The sequence below is a fragment of the Culex pipiens genome, chromosome 2 (assembly GCF_016801865.2).
Source record: "Culex pipiens pallens isolate TS chromosome 2, TS_CPP_V2, whole genome shotgun sequence".
Lineage (NCBI taxonomy): Eukaryota > Metazoa > Arthropoda > Insecta > Diptera > Culicidae > Culex > Culex pipiens.
Genome location: NC_068938.1, coordinates 44,813,831 through 44,830,747, shown reverse-complemented (window position 1 = coordinate 44,830,747; position 16,917 = coordinate 44,813,831). Strand labels below are relative to the sequence as shown.

At 36.1% G+C, this 16,917-nt stretch overlaps 1 protein-coding gene across 1 annotated transcript in view; it reads right to left on the bottom strand.

Moving 5' to 3' along the window:
• Positions 1 to 2,256: 2,256 nt before the first annotated feature.
• The window catches only part of LOC120423477 (putative uncharacterized protein DDB_G0286901), a 68,096-nt gene continuing 53,435 nt past the window's right edge, over positions 2,257 to 16,917 (bottom strand). The window contains exons 3-5 of the mRNA XM_039587313.2: positions 12,907 to 13,044; positions 7,571 to 7,776; positions 2,257 to 6,839 (exon numbers count right to left, since the gene is read on the bottom strand). Coding sequence (XP_039443247.1) covers positions 6,686 to 6,839; positions 7,571 to 7,776; positions 12,907 to 13,044 — 498 coding nt within the window. The 3' untranslated portion in view covers positions 2,257 to 6,685. The remainder of the gene's footprint in view (positions 6,840 to 7,570; positions 7,777 to 12,906; positions 13,045 to 16,917) is intronic.

The following is a 16,917-nucleotide window of genomic DNA, read 5'->3' as shown; positions in this document are numbered from 1 at the left end:
ATTGATTTAAAAATCCATTTTAAACTCTTTGTGGTTGTACAAAGGGTCATTGTACTCAGAAAATTGAGCTTTATCGCTGTAAACAATAATATCAGCAATCTAAGCTTCATTTTAGGACCCAATTGTCAATTACGAAAAGTGCGAGTTTGTTTGTTTGTCATAGTCTAATACCAGATTTTTTTTTTTTTTTTGAAAAGGTCCAATAAACCAAATTTCCAGTTTTTGCTTTTTTGGTGTTATTAAACCGCCTTGAGTCAGGGGTATTAAAAAACACTCAAAACACCCAAAAACTAAAATTATAAATCTCGAAAAAATGCCAATGGTCAGGTCAGATAACTTCTCACTACTCATAAGGGAAAGTATTTCATCACCAAGTTTGGAAGTTTCGGGTGGTTAAAAAAAGTGGATTTATGATTCAAGAGGTAGTCAAAACCATTGCACAGTGGTCCAGATCGCAAAATTAAGTGGAAAATGGATTTTTCGAAAAATGGTTAAGTTTTGGAGCTTTGGTGTCTTCAGAAGAGTTGTTGCAAATGGAAAGGGGCAACTTTTGGTTTGGTTGAAAATTAGGGTGGTTCACGATTAGGGTGATTTTGGAAATCTAACTTTACAGGAATATTTTTGGGATTTTTTTGTCTTCTAGAAAGTTGTTGGGCTTGCCATTTCAAGCAACTTTGTCGAAGACACCAAAATTTTATCTCGTAATCTACGCCTTCTATGACCAAATTTATAGAAAGCATCTGAGCAAACCTTCAAAAATCAGTTTTTTGAACGTGGCAATTCAGGGTTAAGTTTTAGAGAAAAGTGATATTCGGAGCACTTTTAGAGCTCTAAAAAACGAACATTTTTATTTGTTGACATGTCAATTTGGACTTAAGGGTCAAAAGTTACAGCCATTTTAAGGTAAAAAAGATGCAAATTTAAAACTTAAATATCTCAAAATGGCGCAAGCCAAATTTTAAGCACTAGGTTGCATTTGAAAGAGGAGATCTAGCACTACAAACGCTGAAAAAATCTCAGAGGTGTTTTTCTTTAAACTCGAGATATCTTCATTTGAAAAAGTCTAATTTTCAAGGGAAAATCATATGGGACCACCCTAACGAAATTCGAAAATTGTCCAAATATATGTTTTTCCATGTAATTTTGCCCGCTGAATCCGAATCTGCCCTCAGAATTGAGCCAAAGTATCGAAAAACCGAGTTTTGGTCATTTTTTGGGTTTCCATGTAAAATTATCATTTATGACCAAATTATGACCAAAACTCGGTTTTTCGATACTTTGGCTCAATTCTGAGGGCAGATTCGGATTCAGCGGGCAAAATTACATGGAAAAACATATATTTGGACATTTTTCGAATTTCGTTAGGGTGGTCCCATATGATTTTCCCTTGAAAATTAGACTTTTTCAAATGAAGATATCTCGAGTTTAAAGAAAAACACCTCTGAGATTTTTTCAGCGTTTGTAGTGCTAGATCTCCTCTTTCAAATGCAACCTAGTGCTTAAAATTTGGCTTGCGCCATTTTGAGATATTTAAGTTTTAAATTTGCATCTTTTTTACCTTAAAATGGCTGTAACTTTTGACCCTTAAGTCCAAATTGGCATGTCAACAAATAAAAATGTTCGTTTTTTAGAGCTCTAAAAGTGCTCAGAACATCACTTTTCTCTAAAACTTAACCCTGAATTGCCACGTTCAAAAAACTGATTTTTGAAGGTTTGCTCAGATGCTTTCTATAAATTTGGTCATAGAAGGCGTAGATTACGAGATAAAATTTTGGTGTCTTCGACAAAGTTGCTTGAAATGGCAAGCCCAACAACTTTCTAGAAGACAAAAAAAATCCCAAAAATATTCCTGTAAAGTTAGATTTCCAAAATCACCCTAATCGTGAACCACCCTAATTTTCAACCAAACCAAAAGTTGCCCCTTTCCATATGCAACAACTCTTCTGAAGACACCAAAGCTCCAAAACTTAACCATTTTTCGAAAAATCCATTTTCCACTTAATTTTGCGATCTGGACCACTGTGCATTGTAAAAATGTAGAAAATAAAACACCAGGATTTCTATTTTTTTGTATTTTTCCTTTTTTATTTTTCTACTTAAAAAATTATAATTTGTTTAATCAGTAGTATTATTTTATCATATATTTTTTGTTATTTATTCTTACTTCCTCACAAGTAATTCGTCGATTTGGATTAATAAGTTGTTGGTTTGCATTAAATTTCACTTTTAACCTCTTACACTACTTTTTTTTTTCTCTTCTTTCTCATATCCTCATTAGCCTGTGTCACAGTGTTGCATTTTTTTTACGTTCTCTTGCTTGTTGATTTTCTCGTTCACTTACTGCATTGTTTTTGCCAGTTTGTCTGGTTCTTTTTCGACTAACAATAAATATTCGACTGAGTGGTTGGATCTGTAGTTTTGTTTTTTTTTCTCTTCTATTCGTCAGCACAATGCTTTTCTTTTGTTGTTTTGAAGAAGTAGATACTATCGGGTTGTTCCACTGGATGATTTCCTCTTACTACTTACAAATCGGGAATTGTAGTATATTTTTGGCAATCAAATTTACTAAATGTTGGATGTAAGAATTGTATTTGTGTGAGTGTGTGGAACGGGTTTGTGTTATCTGATCCAAGTTGAGAACATCGTTTTAACGGCTTTTACAGCTGGAGCTCTTCAAAAATGCCAATTCGGGTTGTTTTGTTATGTTTGTTTGTTTTTGTTTTCTCTCTAGCAAACGTTTAATATCGCTTCTATTAAATTTTTATTTTCTTTTTCAACAACTTTCGATTCTAGTTTAATTCTCTTATTGGTCTGTGGCATTCGCCAAAGAACTGTAGCTCTTTGTAAAATTATGCTCGATTTTTTTGTTCTGTTTTGGGATTCTTACTCCATTTTTTTCTTCTTATTTACCAATTATTGAAACTCTTTGCGATCACGCTTAGGTCCAGCATTTTCGTACTCCGATTCTCAACGGGCAATCCAATTTGTTAATAACTCTTATTATGTTTATTTCAGTTACTTTGTCTTTTAATCAACATTCAACAGTTTTTTTTTTTCTTTTGGGTGAGTTTGTGTTTTTTTGCATCGCTTATGTTTTTTTGTCTTCTAGTAATTATCTTTTAGTTGTGTTGTGTGTGTTTTGTCTTCTTTCAGTTGATTACCTTGTTGGGTTTTAGTTTTTTTTTGTCTGTTTTCCACTACTTTGCTTAGATTGCACAAAAAGAACTATTCGAATCTCCTTCGGTTTCTTCTTCCTGTCCCTGAAAGAGGCTTTTTTCAGGGAACATTGATCTAACCTTTATTCATTTTCTTAATTCATCACACTACTACAAATTCTCTGCTAGTTTTCTTTCTATTTTGTGTCTCAATCATCTTTCAGTTTCCTTCAAATAGTTGCCGTTAATTTGCGTGTTTATATTTTCCGTTTTGTCAAGATAAGTAGAGATTTTTTTTAAAGTTTGTCTTTTAAAAACCAGATTTTAGCTGAAACAAATTATAGAAATCTATGGAAGATTTTTACTTTTGGACGAACAAAGAAATCGTGTCAGAACATTTCAAAAGACAATAGAGAAATTAAACGTTAGTGGGTAAAATGTTCAAACTCTGTTTCTAAGTAATATGATTTTATTGAACACTCACTTCGACGCCAACATTTCAAAAAGCATCATGTACAAACTATGCGTTTTGAGAAAAACGCATTTGAATGTTGAGCATCCATTTTCAATTCCCATTTTAATATAAAAGCAAAATAAGGTGTTCTAATGACAACAAACGATGAAAAACGTTGCTTTTATTGATACTTGATCATCCAAATTCAATAAAACATTATTTCCGTAATTTTATTTGAGAAAAACAAACATAACTTCTTTTGAAATCACCAACGTTTATATCACCCTGCTGGCGTTGAGGGGGACGCTTTGTTATGATTCGGTTTTCTTCGCCGATTGTACATGGCGCTTTGTTCATGTTGCTTTTTTTCCGTCACGAGGTTCATGTAGTCTTTTGTTTGACAGGTTGACAGGGCTATATAAACAAAGACTGCTGATGGCAGAGATTTTTTTTATATTACTTTATTTAAAATCATGATTAAACAGACTTTACTGAAGTAACTTTTGCTCATTTTTGGTGGAGAGGTAGCTTATTAGGAGTACTTTCAGAATATGCAATAACCCAGAAAGTGTCATAATGTACATGATGTCTTTTGAAATGTTACCGTCGACTTGCGCTATTAAGTATAGCACTCAATCACTCTCACAAAACTGTCTCTTTCTATAACTATTCGAATAATTCTTGATTAGCGGTAAACTTTTTCCTTCCCAACAAAGAACAGTTGGGTTTGAGTTTAGGTTTTTTTTGCTTTTCTAATGTTTGAAAAATTGCACATATTCCGGCCAAATCGAGTGAACGGTTGAAAATCTTCTTTTTCTCACGAGTGTGACTGTTCTAGCCTTTTCAAACCTCTGACTTTCATCAAACCAAGGATCTGGAAAAGATTTTTCACAGCAAAAGTAAGTACGGTAATTATAGTGTTTTAACACGAGTGGAATGATATTTACAGAATATTTTTGTTTAATAATAGAAATCTTTAAAAAGAGCTGCATTGATGCATTTGTTTAATGGTTACAGTTATACGATACATGTTAAAACTAGTGAAAACAGTGAGCGTTTTTTTTTCGTGATAAAATCTATTAACTAAATTTGCTGGATGGAATTGCGTGTCTGAAGATGGACTATTCTACGGTATGAGACTGTGGCGTTAAGTAGCATTGTCGACAGATAAAAATTTAGCTTTATTTACAAGTAATCAAACTTTGAATATTTTAGTTAACCTAATTTAAATTGTTTGCCTTTGATTGAAATTTGAGGGGAAACTAAAAGCTGTTTGTATTTTTCTATTACGTATTTAGTTTCGTACATTCCTGATATGTATCAAATATTACCTAACGGAATGTAAATGATAGTTTTGAGATCATAACTGCGTAATTTATTCGACTTGAAACAAATTCTCTGATAACCGAACTTAGCGTAACTATACCACATTTTCAACCATTGCACAACGAATTTCTCTGCTCAGCTTATAAATTGAATTTAATGCGTTTTGCAACAGTAATTTCAATTTAACATCTTTGCCTTTTTTGCTTCATCTGACTCCATTCTTCCGGGTAGCACCCGTTTTTCATTAACCACTAAAATCAAACATTAACATTCACTTACTCGCTATACAGAACTGGATATTACCAGCGCTGGAGACTAGTTTTATTTCCGGCTTGTTTTTTTTTTCCTGGCGCGCCGCCATCTTTTTATAGTACGGTCGGGTTTTTGGGAGGAGATTTTTTTTTGTAATTTTCTCGTCGCTCTTCTTTTCGCTACGGTATGAGGAAAATGTGTTTGTTTTTTTGTTATTTTTTTTTTGTGAATTATGTCAACCCATTCAGAGTTTTCATTTCCCCTTTTCACAATTATTTTTTCAGCTTGATGGAATTTTCTAGAAATTAATTTTGCTGTTTTCTGTGCAGCGCAATTCTTAAATTTTCGAATAAATTACTTCTTTGTTTTACATCCGATAAAACAGCTTATTAATTTCAGTTTTTCTGACGCAATTCAATTTCTGTTTAATTAATCAAATAAATATTTTTTTTTGCGGAATTTAAAGAAACCCTACGATCAACAATGGAAGAATAATCATCAAAAGAAATTCTTTCGACGCTCATCAAGCGAAAAAATCGAATGTGAACTTGGCTATCCTCTCTCGCTTACGAAAAATCGGTAAAAGGAAACTGAAAAGATCATTACCGGGATTATTCGGCGGAACATCGATTTCATACGTCATACGTCTAAAAATGACCTGTCACTGTTCGTAGATGAACAATGTTTGTAAACAAAGCGATTTAGGTGGTGTTTATAATATGAATCACAAAAAAAAATCATCTGCTGATTGATTTTTTTCGAAAAGTTCGGGAGAGATTTTCTTTTGCTTGTTTCGTTTCCAAGTCATCCAACTCCAAGAGAGACGTAGTGGAGAATTTCCCTTATCCCATGAAAAAAGTGGAACATCAACACTTCCCGCCTTCTAAATTACAGAAAACTATGTAATTTAGCAATACATTTTACAAATTATTGTTTCGTTAAAAAATTACTACTAGATTATTTCAAACAAACATGAACTCGATCAAATTAATTCTGTAAGCATGCAAAATTGTTAAATCAATGAATTTATGGGTTTTCCTAAGCTTTCTGGAGAATCGGGGAAATGCACATGAACTTTGTTCCATGCGTGTACTAAGGGTGTGCCTTTTGTACCCTAAAACTACCCACTGAACCTCAGCAGTGGCGTATCTAGGATCTAAGGGGTTGACAACGACCGACCAAACCAAGGCTACCCTCCGAAGATAACCCCGTGGAGCCGAATGGTCGTTGACTGGTGGTGAGCTCTGAACTAAGAAGGGTGATGGTTGGTTGCAGTATTCGTAGAAGAGGTTCCGCGGTGAAGGTAGTGGTTGTCGTCCTCCCGAAAACGCAATCCTCCCGCTCAGACCACGCTCGTCAGCTCCTGGAGGGTGGTCTGGTGCTGGTACTTTTGCTGCTGGCCGGCGATCGACAGCCGGACGACGACCTCGCGGGGATGGCGGCTGGTGCTGGTTCCGTTGTTGTTGTTGTTGTTGTTGTTGCTAGCCGAGTTGCTGCGTCAAGCCGCACCGCACGGCAGATTTCCGTTGGGGTTCGAACTGGCCGAGTTCATGCCGCAGGCCTTCAGCTCGGTGAAGATCTCGGTGAAGAAGCCCGGCTCGGCGTTGATTCGCAGCATGTTGGACGACAGCCGGTTCACGATGAGCAAGCATCTGGAGGGGAGGAGGAAAAAAGTACGGAAATCTAATTAGGAAAGCTCTTCTTTTTTTGCATTGCTCATAAGATGAGAGGTCCAGTTCATGGCTGACGTCGCGTTGTCTCCGGTGACGTTGAAGAAATTGATATCCTTCATTTGTGACGACGACATACGCCAAGAGTGCCCACGAGGTCACGTGCAAAGTTATTTCAGTTCAAAAGCAGAGAATATTTTTTTAAATGCAAAGTTGAATACTTTACGTAAATTTGTTAATTTAATGTTCTCATCACAAATTTACAAAAGCATATAAAAAAATGTGTTAAGACTAAACTACTCAATTCCTTTCAAAAATAAACTCATTATCGCTCCTATTGACATTGTATCAGGTATCTCCGTAAGGAATTAAATTCAACGTTGTCGCTTCTTTGAAGAGTCTCATCATATTCCCCAATCACCTCCCAACAGAATAAAGAAAAAAAGTGGTCCTCTTAAACCTTGCGGTTTCGTCAACGGATCCACAGGCGTGTATCAATCTTTTTGCGACAAGACTCCGCCTCCCGGGTCTCCTAATTGTGAAGGTATGGGCACGGGGAGAGGGCACCGAATACCTATATTTACACTTAGAATTTTTTTGCGTCCGCCTCGGGATTCGAACCGGCGACCTCTGGATTGTGAGTCCAGTGCGCGGTCCGATTGATCCACACAGGCAGACCCCCCCCCCACCCAAATCCGAACCCCAAAACTCACCTGTCCCAGAACTTGTCCTTGGAGTCCTCCACCAGGAACGGCTTCAGCGGGTAGCTAATCTCGTTGCCCATGTACGAGTAGGACAGATAGAGACAGGTCAGCACCGCCGCCTGCAGTTCCGCTTCCTTCGTCTCCTCGCCGTCGACCAGCTCCCGGACCAGCATGTACACGAACACCACGTTCGCCGGGTTGATGAAGGCAACGTCCTGAAAAAAAAAGTGGGAAACGGAGAAGTTGGGCGTGAGAAAAGGATAAAATTTTCATGAATAAACATTTGGCGAGAAGGGATTCGGCGAAAAACATGAAAAATTCGTCGTAGCCACCGAAACCGAATCAGGGAAAAAGAGGATGAAAAATGGTGGTTATTCAATTTGGCGATTTGTGAGGAAACGGGGTTTTTCGCAACTTTCCGGATACATTTTCCTTGTGAATTCTATGGTTTTGTGGGTGCCCACTCCAGTTTGTTGAAACATCAGCCCGAATCAACAAACAGCCAAATTAAGCATGGAGGCACAGATTTCCGGAAGCTGTTGTCCTGAGCCACATCCCCATATATATGAATGTCTGGCGAGGATGAAAACAGGAGAGAAGCATTTTCAAATATAGCTACGATTAACTGTAGCAGAGATTGACTCTTTGGGGGAGGAGAGGGAAATTTGACCGAGCCAGATACGGCATTTTCAATTAAAATTTCATTAGGACGAGTTCTAATCTCGTTTTCGAGCTAAGTTTTTGCTTCGAAAGAAGAAGAGGCTGGTAAATATGTTTTTCAAATGTTACATTGGAGGAAATGCTATTGAAGAACTTTGTAAATTTGATGAAAGATTCTCTAAAATTGTTTACATGCAATTTAGCAATTTAAGCTCTATTAAATTCAGCAAAATTATAATTGACTGTGATACAAAGTAAACTTTTCTTTGTATAGAAATAAAACGTCAGAAAAGGTCCAGTGCTTTTTTCCCAAGTTAGTTTTTAGAGTCAATCGGATGGATACACCTTGAAACACATTTTGTTACAATTCCGTTTTAAGAATTTATACTTTTCCTGTCATTATATTCCGATGAAATTGCCAACTATCACCAAAAATAACAGTGTCGAAAAGTTCAACTTTTCAGCATTTGGTTTTGGATTTTTTGTGCTATCCAAACACACGTACGCCATACTAAAGCGGAGTAACAAAAGTTTCACACAAAAATTCCTGTTCAAAAGATTTTCACAAAATGTTTTCAAGGTTTTTGATTAGAATGAAATTTTTTCCCCTTAATGTAATTTTTTTTTGCTTAACTTGTTTTTCTATACAAGGCTCCATGCATGTGAATATTCGAAAATTGAGAAGAGATTTTTGGATCGCTTTGCTGTCTTTGGCAAAGTTGCAGGTTATTATTAAACTTTTCAGAAAAAAACAGGTACATGATACACGGAAAAGTTCCTCTCCGACTGGTCTGGCTCGCGGGCCTGATTGATTTTTGACGTAAAATATAGATGAAAACGACATGTAAAAATATGTTATGAAACTTCTATCAATGTTATGTTCGCAGGTAATCTAAGAACCGATAATATCAATAAAATCATTCAACATTGTTGACAGTTGTTATTTTGTGGGTTAAAATTGTAAAAATTGAGCCAAAATCTGATACCGGAGTGCGTTTTTGGCCAAAAATAAAAAGATTGTGAAATCAAATTTTAAAGGTAATTTTTGTTCATAGATGCGTTGTTTTTTTATAAATAGGATTGTGTACAAAATAAATGCAGTTTAGGTGTTTTTTTGGAAATTGATAAATTCATTGCAATTTTTAAATACTTCATAAAAAAACTACTCATGCCAAAAATTAAAAAAAAAAATTTAATTGAAGAAAGTATTAAAAGTAGTATAAAAGTAAAAGCAAAAGAATTAAAATAATATAAAATTTTCCAATTATTTAAATTGAAAAGAGCAAAAAAAACAGAAATTAATAATTTTGTAACTAATTTTGTAACAAATTAAACCTATAAATTCCTAGATATACTGATTTGAATTAGGCTACACTGAGAAAAACTTTTTTGTGTAAAGTTCCTATAAGCTATGGATTTCTCAATGTTTATAGGACCTTTTCAAATAAAACTCAAGAACTAATTTTTCTCAAAATTTATACTTTCTGAGGCTACATCTCAGTACCCAGCAGTCAAATCAACTTATTCAAAAAATGAAAATTGTAGAAAATTTACTCAGAAAATATTTTTGCCGGGGGTTTTTTTCATCATGAAATAATTATTAATTGCAAAAAATAACATTCTTCGAAAAAATATCTAAAAATGTTTATGAAAACGGAGCACATTATAAGGTAGGGAATAAATCTAGAGTTTTTTTTAAAGGAACTATGAAATATTGCCTTTCATATGTTTATAGGTCCTTTTCAAAACAATACTCGAAGAATGCACAGAGTTTCATTCAAACAAAAAAAAAAAAAAAAAAAAAAACACTAAGAAAAGTCTGCCTACAAAAACGTAGATAATAACTCAAAGTGTTCCTTGGAATTATGGCATAAATTTAGGAAACCCGTTTCAAAACTCGACTTGTTCCTTATAATTTCGTAAACAAAGTAATTGAGTAACAACATTTAAAAAAATCAGAGAATTGCCTCAAAACAACAACGATAAAACAAAACCCTAAGCTGTCCTTTCACATTTTGTTCTATTTTAGGCAAAAAATCTTTATCATTTGAATATCAGCGAAATTGTAATTTTCCATCAACCTTAGTTCTTGTATTTAATTAAGTTATATTGTTGAAAAAAAGATCTATAATATTTTTTAAACTAAAACCTGATCCTTTTTGGAAAAGGGATGTTTAAAGTTGAATAAATTTGCACAATGCTACACGGGTCCCCCACAGACCGTTGTTATGAAAAAAAAAATCCACCCAAACCAATGATTGGACATGGTTTCTGGGACCATTCTGCACCTCTGGGCTGAGTTTCAAAATATTTGCCGGCAGAAATTTCGAATACGGTCAGTTTTAGTATTTTGAGTACAAATTAAGGAGAAATCACATGTAAAATGCATAGGAAAAGATCAAAGTTTCAATGTTTTAACTCCAAAACGTTACTGGTCATGGTTTTAAATTGTACTAACATGTAGCAGAATGATATAAAAACGATTTACGGCACTGACTTAGCCGGATTAAGCCTAAGTCAAGTGACTTAAGTACATTATTTACAAGTTTATACCTCAATATTAAAAAAAAAACTCCTACTTCAGGGAATTTTAAGTCAAGGAAAACTAGACTGCACAAAAATAACTTAAAATAGGATGACTTTGAGCCAAAGGGGTGACATTGTACCAACAAACGAATAAAGATTGCTTTGATAAGCTTGAGTTTTACGTTTATTTATTTATTTGTAGACGAATTAATTTGGTCTATTTATTTTCCTACAAAACAATTTGATTATATTGCTACGCAAATCTGCTTATTCCTGTTTGAATAAAGCCTGTTGATTAAACATTGAATTAACTAAAATTAATATAAAATCTCCTGGAAGTGACAAATTTGAAAATGATGCGCATATTTTTCGGTCAAAATATTAGGGCAACAAATTTTGTGACTTGGCAAGTTTGTGACATTGCAATTAGAATAAAAATGTGCCATGCCAAGCTTGTTGAAGGATTGATTGTGTTTTCACATTGGGCAGAAGTAGGTTTTGTTTTGATGAGTACATTATTAGTGAACGTTCTTGATGATCAATAATATGTTTTATTGAATTATAACTATGAGTGTATCAACATTACTTTAATCAATTATAAAATATAATATTTCATGACGATAACTACAAGCATGCTAATTTGAATTTATAATTAACTATCATTTTTTAATCTTAAAAATATTTGAAAAACATGTTGGTGGTGTGACAACGATATAGTCTTTCATGAATAAATGTTGTTCACCTAAACACAGGAAAATTAGAAAAAAAAACACAGTAAACGATTAAAGTAAATAAAGATCTTCTTACATTATAGTGTAATATTTTTCAAAACTCCGCTTCTTGAGCACTCAGGGACATTAGCATTTAGAATGGTTTCCAGCTGAGCGCTCCTGCTAGTGTCGGAATTGTTTTGAATACATTACACATGCCAACTATTTATCATGATTGTTGGACTCTTAAAAATAGGAAAAAAAATCGTCCCGGAATAGTTCCGCAGTTGTGCCTTGTCCACACAAACAGCAGCTGCCGCGGCAGCAGTTTTTCCATTCATCGATTTCAATCTGTTCAATCGAGAAAAGCTCTCCATCAATCGCCGGGCAAACTCGTGAATGCACAAAATCGATCCATTCGAGCGGGAAAATAAAATTGACCACCAATTTGCTTGCCGTTTTCCCGGGTGCAGAATTCGAAATAAAAGCGACACTTGTGTGATGGATTTATAGTTTATCGGATTGTTCGACTTTTTTGCTGCTGACGCCGTGATTGTTTTCCAACTCAGCTTTCGCATCAATGAGCAATGTTTTAGAGGAAGCTAATCCTGTGGCGGATCAACACTCAATGTTTGATTTAAACACGTTTTTTATACAGGCAAAGCAAATAAACAACTTCAACGGAAAATTCTTCAAGTAAGACAAACTTCAAACGAACTCACCACCACCCAAAAGGGAAAAGCCAAACCCCAAGCAGCAGAGAAGCTCAATTAAACTGCAAATGGCTCAGGGAAGCGTACCCAAGTGGGCGATACGGATGGAAAAGCCACAAATTTACTGGTGCACCGCGCTCCAGAGTTGCCCGGGGGAAGGCATTTCGGTTCGGTGATTTGTGTGAAACTTGATGCAACATCAAAGCTTGACTCTTGGTAGGGTAATTTTAAGAAATGCCAGATGAAAAGTTGGGGTTTAATTTAGCTTAGAACCCTAATTTGAAGAAGATGAAAGTTAAATTAAGTTAATTTTGAATACCTTTGGTTTTTTGAAATTTATCTCAAATATCATAAATAACATCAAATAAAATTAAAATAATAAGTTTTGTTTAGTTTAAGACAGCTAACTGTTTGAACTCCACGACCGCCGTCCTACATTTCACTATTCACGCCGGAAGGTCACGACAGCCTTCGGTGGCATGCCACGACCAATAAACTAATCGACCATCTCACTCTGTGGCCAGCACCGGTCCTGCCCAGCCCAACTATTCGCTATTCCCCGGTGACCAGCGCATATCTTGCTGCGGTCGGTGTGTCCAACTATTACACCGGCCATGTACTACATACAGCCAAAGGACTTTTTCTATTTTTATCTCGCTCCGGATGGCGCCGACAGTCTTTCCTTAGCATATTGCGTGTACTCCGTGTGTACACCGACTTTATCGGCAGAACTCACCTGCCATCCCTGTAGTAGCAGACTCCGGTCGACTGCCCGCAGCCACATCACGGCGTCCCCTGCCTGGAAGTCTCGCAGTTTTCGGCACCGGTCATGCAGGAACATACCCAGACACTTTAGCAGCTCCGACGTCGAGGCCTGGAAGAAGGGAAGAGGGCATTGATTAGTATTCCGATAATGTCGATCTACTGCGAGGTAACACAGCTGTGAAGGACACACTTTTTGCCGTGTCTAATTGTGCGATTAAATCAACGTTTATTAATTAGAAATCTGTCAGGGCGGTAGTAAACTCCATGGAGAAGACCCCATTTTAACACAATCTGGCAACAGCAAATACCCCCACTGGGTTGTAAATTAATCATTACAAGAGGGGTGGGTCATAAATATAAACACCCCACTCTGGTCCGTTCAATTTAATTACACCAGGTGGTACCTCAAGTCCTCGATAGCTGTGACAACCTTAATTATCTACCAAATTCTCACGACTGAATTCAGTTAACTTTACTGAATTTCGCCAACTGATCATTTTCAGAAACTAGGAGAACAGCATCTAATTCCATCGTGCCTCTAATGTTGCCATATCAGCAATTGGACGTTAAATTAAAGCTGATAAAAAAGCGTTTCAACTGAAATCGAGTGATAAATAGCCCAATAGGAAGTGAGCAAGCAAGTTTCTATCAACAGTTTTACAAAGTAACTTGTTTAAATAGTGAAAATCAGCAAATTAGATGGAGTTTGGAGCGAGTGCTTAACATGCCAAACATACGGTTGCAAATTATTGAAAAAATCGTCATTTTTCGAATGTTCAAAAATGAAAGGGCCTCTCTGTCACGAAATATCGAAAATGGAGCTCAGATTCGTGATCAGGGACAACAATTAACTTTTAGGAAAGAGTTTCAAGCAAATCGAAGATGGGTCAGGGCAACTGCTATGTAAGTTTGCGGAGAATTACCCTGTTTAAGTATTTTAGTATTTTAGTATTTTAGTATTTCAGTATTTTAGTATTTTAGTATTTTAGTATTTTAGTATTTTAGTATTTTAGTATTTTAGTATTTTAGTATTTTATTATTTTAGTATTTTAGTATTTTAGTATTTTAGTATTTTAGTATTTTAGTATTTTAGTATTTTAGTATTTTAGTATTTTAGTATTTTAGTATTTTAGTATTTTAGTATTTTAGTATTTTAGTATTTTATTATTAATTTTAGTGTTAGAATTTTTGATTTATTAATTCTTTTTGTATTTCTGATTTATTTTATTTTTGAATTTCGGGATTCTTTATTTGAGATAATGTTAAAGCCACAACCCCTAAAATGCCACTAAAACCTCTCGGCCTTGTTACGCCCTCTTCAGTAAGTTTACAACGATTTGGCTCGTACAGTCATCCCACATATTCGGAACACCCACAAATTCGGAACACTTTTGTGATAATTTATCAATAACATGGCAAATGTAGCTTTTCTGTCGACCCTACTATTTTTAGGGCCTTCATTTGGACATTATCTTGCTATTTCACTAGTAAAATTAGTATTTTTTGAACAAAAAACCTCATTTCAAGACTATTTTATCCAGAGCAGCAAAAAACTGCCTCCAAATTGCCTGTTCCATAATTGTGGGTTGTTATTGTGCCTCCCACCATTGTGGAACACCTGAATTTAACTGATATTTTAACAAAAAAGTTATCAGACCACTTATAAAACATAACTTAGCTTGAGTTTCGTTGGTTTCAGTGCGAGAAGTCATTATTTTGTAAAAATTATGTACTCACGGAGAGACCCAAAGTTTGTTTACATCCGTAAGAAAAAAGTGTTCCGAATTTGTGGATTTCAAGGGTCAATGTTTTTCTTCAAAAACTTGATATAAAAGTTAAAATTTGCAGTTGTTCGATACATCATTCGAAAGATCGCAAGAAAAGCTTTCAAATGAAGGTAAAAGCGAATCATTAAGTTCAATTATCGATTTGCTATGATTTTTGAGCGTTGGCCGATCTGTAAACCGTTCCGAATATGTGGGATGACTGTACTGGGGCTGGGAGCTGAAAAGGTGTGGTTTTATGACGGTATTATCTTTTTATGCAGTGATCTCTTAACGCCGGGCTGGCCCTCCCCCGCGTCTAGAGAGAGAGAGTTCTTATCGCCAAACCGTCATCATCAGCAGCAGCAGAAGTTGGCCGCTGCCCTGATTCTGAGGGTTGCTGGAAGGATGGTTTTGATGGTGGTTTAAAAGCCGGCGTGCCAACTAACTTTGGAGGAACGGCACACGACGGATTATGGCAGCGAATTGTGCAGGGAGGGGGATGTTTTAGTTTGTAACGGATTTGCGGGTGAATCAACAAGTTGAACAGATTTAGGATGTCGGTGGATAAGGCGAATTATGTTCAGTTTTGAATCATTTCAGTTTACTTCTTTACGAGATGATAAGGTTACAGTAGTATTTCATCTCACTTACTCATTGTATAAATAAAAGCGTGCATTTTGGATTTATTGTAAAAAAAACTTTTTCTTTTGGTTGACAAAACCAAACAAGTTGAAAGAAGAAAAGATTAATGATATTCGTTTATAGCTTTTGAAAACATTTTATTTCGACATCAACTGACTGAAAACTTGATGCAATAAAGCTTAAGAAAAAATCCCACAAAAACTCGTGTCAATTCCATTTAAACTCTTTCCCAAGAAATGAATATTGAATCATCAAATATCTTCCCCTTTACCCCACGTCTACAATGTCCTGTTCTTTTTCCAGCTCCAATTTGTACTCAATCGCGCGCATTCGTTCGAAAACAAAACACTTCTTCCCACCCAATCCGATCGGGTGGTGGAATTGAACCATAAACGATGATTTATATTCAGCTCCTCGCCGACACTCGTTGTTTTTCCGCTTTTCTCCGGAAGTCCGAAAAAAACGTGCACTCTTCAGCATCTTTCCGCGGGCAGTTTTTCCTGCGACGGCGTTGAGTTAACAAGCACAAATTGGGATAATTTCATTGAAATGGTGGTCAAAATCTTTATTTTTTGACGTCAGTCTTCTTATTTATTTATTTTAAAAGTTCAAATTTTTTTTCTTCGTTAGACTTCTACCCAATTCTATAGTTTTCCATCCAGCGATTACGTCTGTAACAAACCACGAGTTACAAGGCCACGTTTTTACAGTTCACGTTTTTAGAGGACGCCACGTTACATCACCACCACGGGGTTCGGTTCATCGTCTTCATCGTGTTGGTTGATTTATTGCATATTGATACTGAATTTCCCCCTCCCGAGAACCAAGTCGTCAAAATGTCCTTCGACAGCCCTCAGAATCGGCTCCAAGGACAACCAGTGATGACGCCGACGAAAGCCTTCAATTTCTTAAGGCGCACTCGGTGTCCTTTGAGCTTGTCATTGAGCACGATGACATTGATGGGAATGGCCCGTAGGAATTTCGGGGGATGGTTTTTCTCAGCTACATCTGGGTAGAAGTTGCTGACGGTTGTTGTGGGACGACAGCTTCTCTGATAAGGAGTTGACGTGTTGTGATCAACTTGTGTTGTCCCGGATCGAAGGGGAACTGTGAATGGTTGGGATGGGGAAATAGCAGGCTGACCCAATAATAGAAACCACTAGATGTCATTACGGCAAGCTGAGTGGCTCAGAATTTTGTGATGTATGATTAACTGTGCCTCAGAGGAAGGGCGCAAATGTCATTATGTCCCGCATGGGTCTGCATGCCACAGACTGTGAAATAATGAAAAATAAGCTTGATCTGTTTAATTTTAAATCGAGGAAGCGGAGAGACCATTTCACATTTGTTAACCAAGATTTAGAACATTACAAAAATCTGATTATAAAATTTACTTTAATTTTTATTGCACATTTCACCAGTTGAAGTTGATTTCAGTAAAAGCTTCAGTTTCATCAAGGTATGATAGACTTTGCCGATCTCCTGTGGCCGAATGGTTACGGGTTTCGCCTCATAAGCGGAAAGTCATGGGTTCTTCTCAGGGTGGCAGCCTTAGGTTTAAGTTCAGAGGTAGC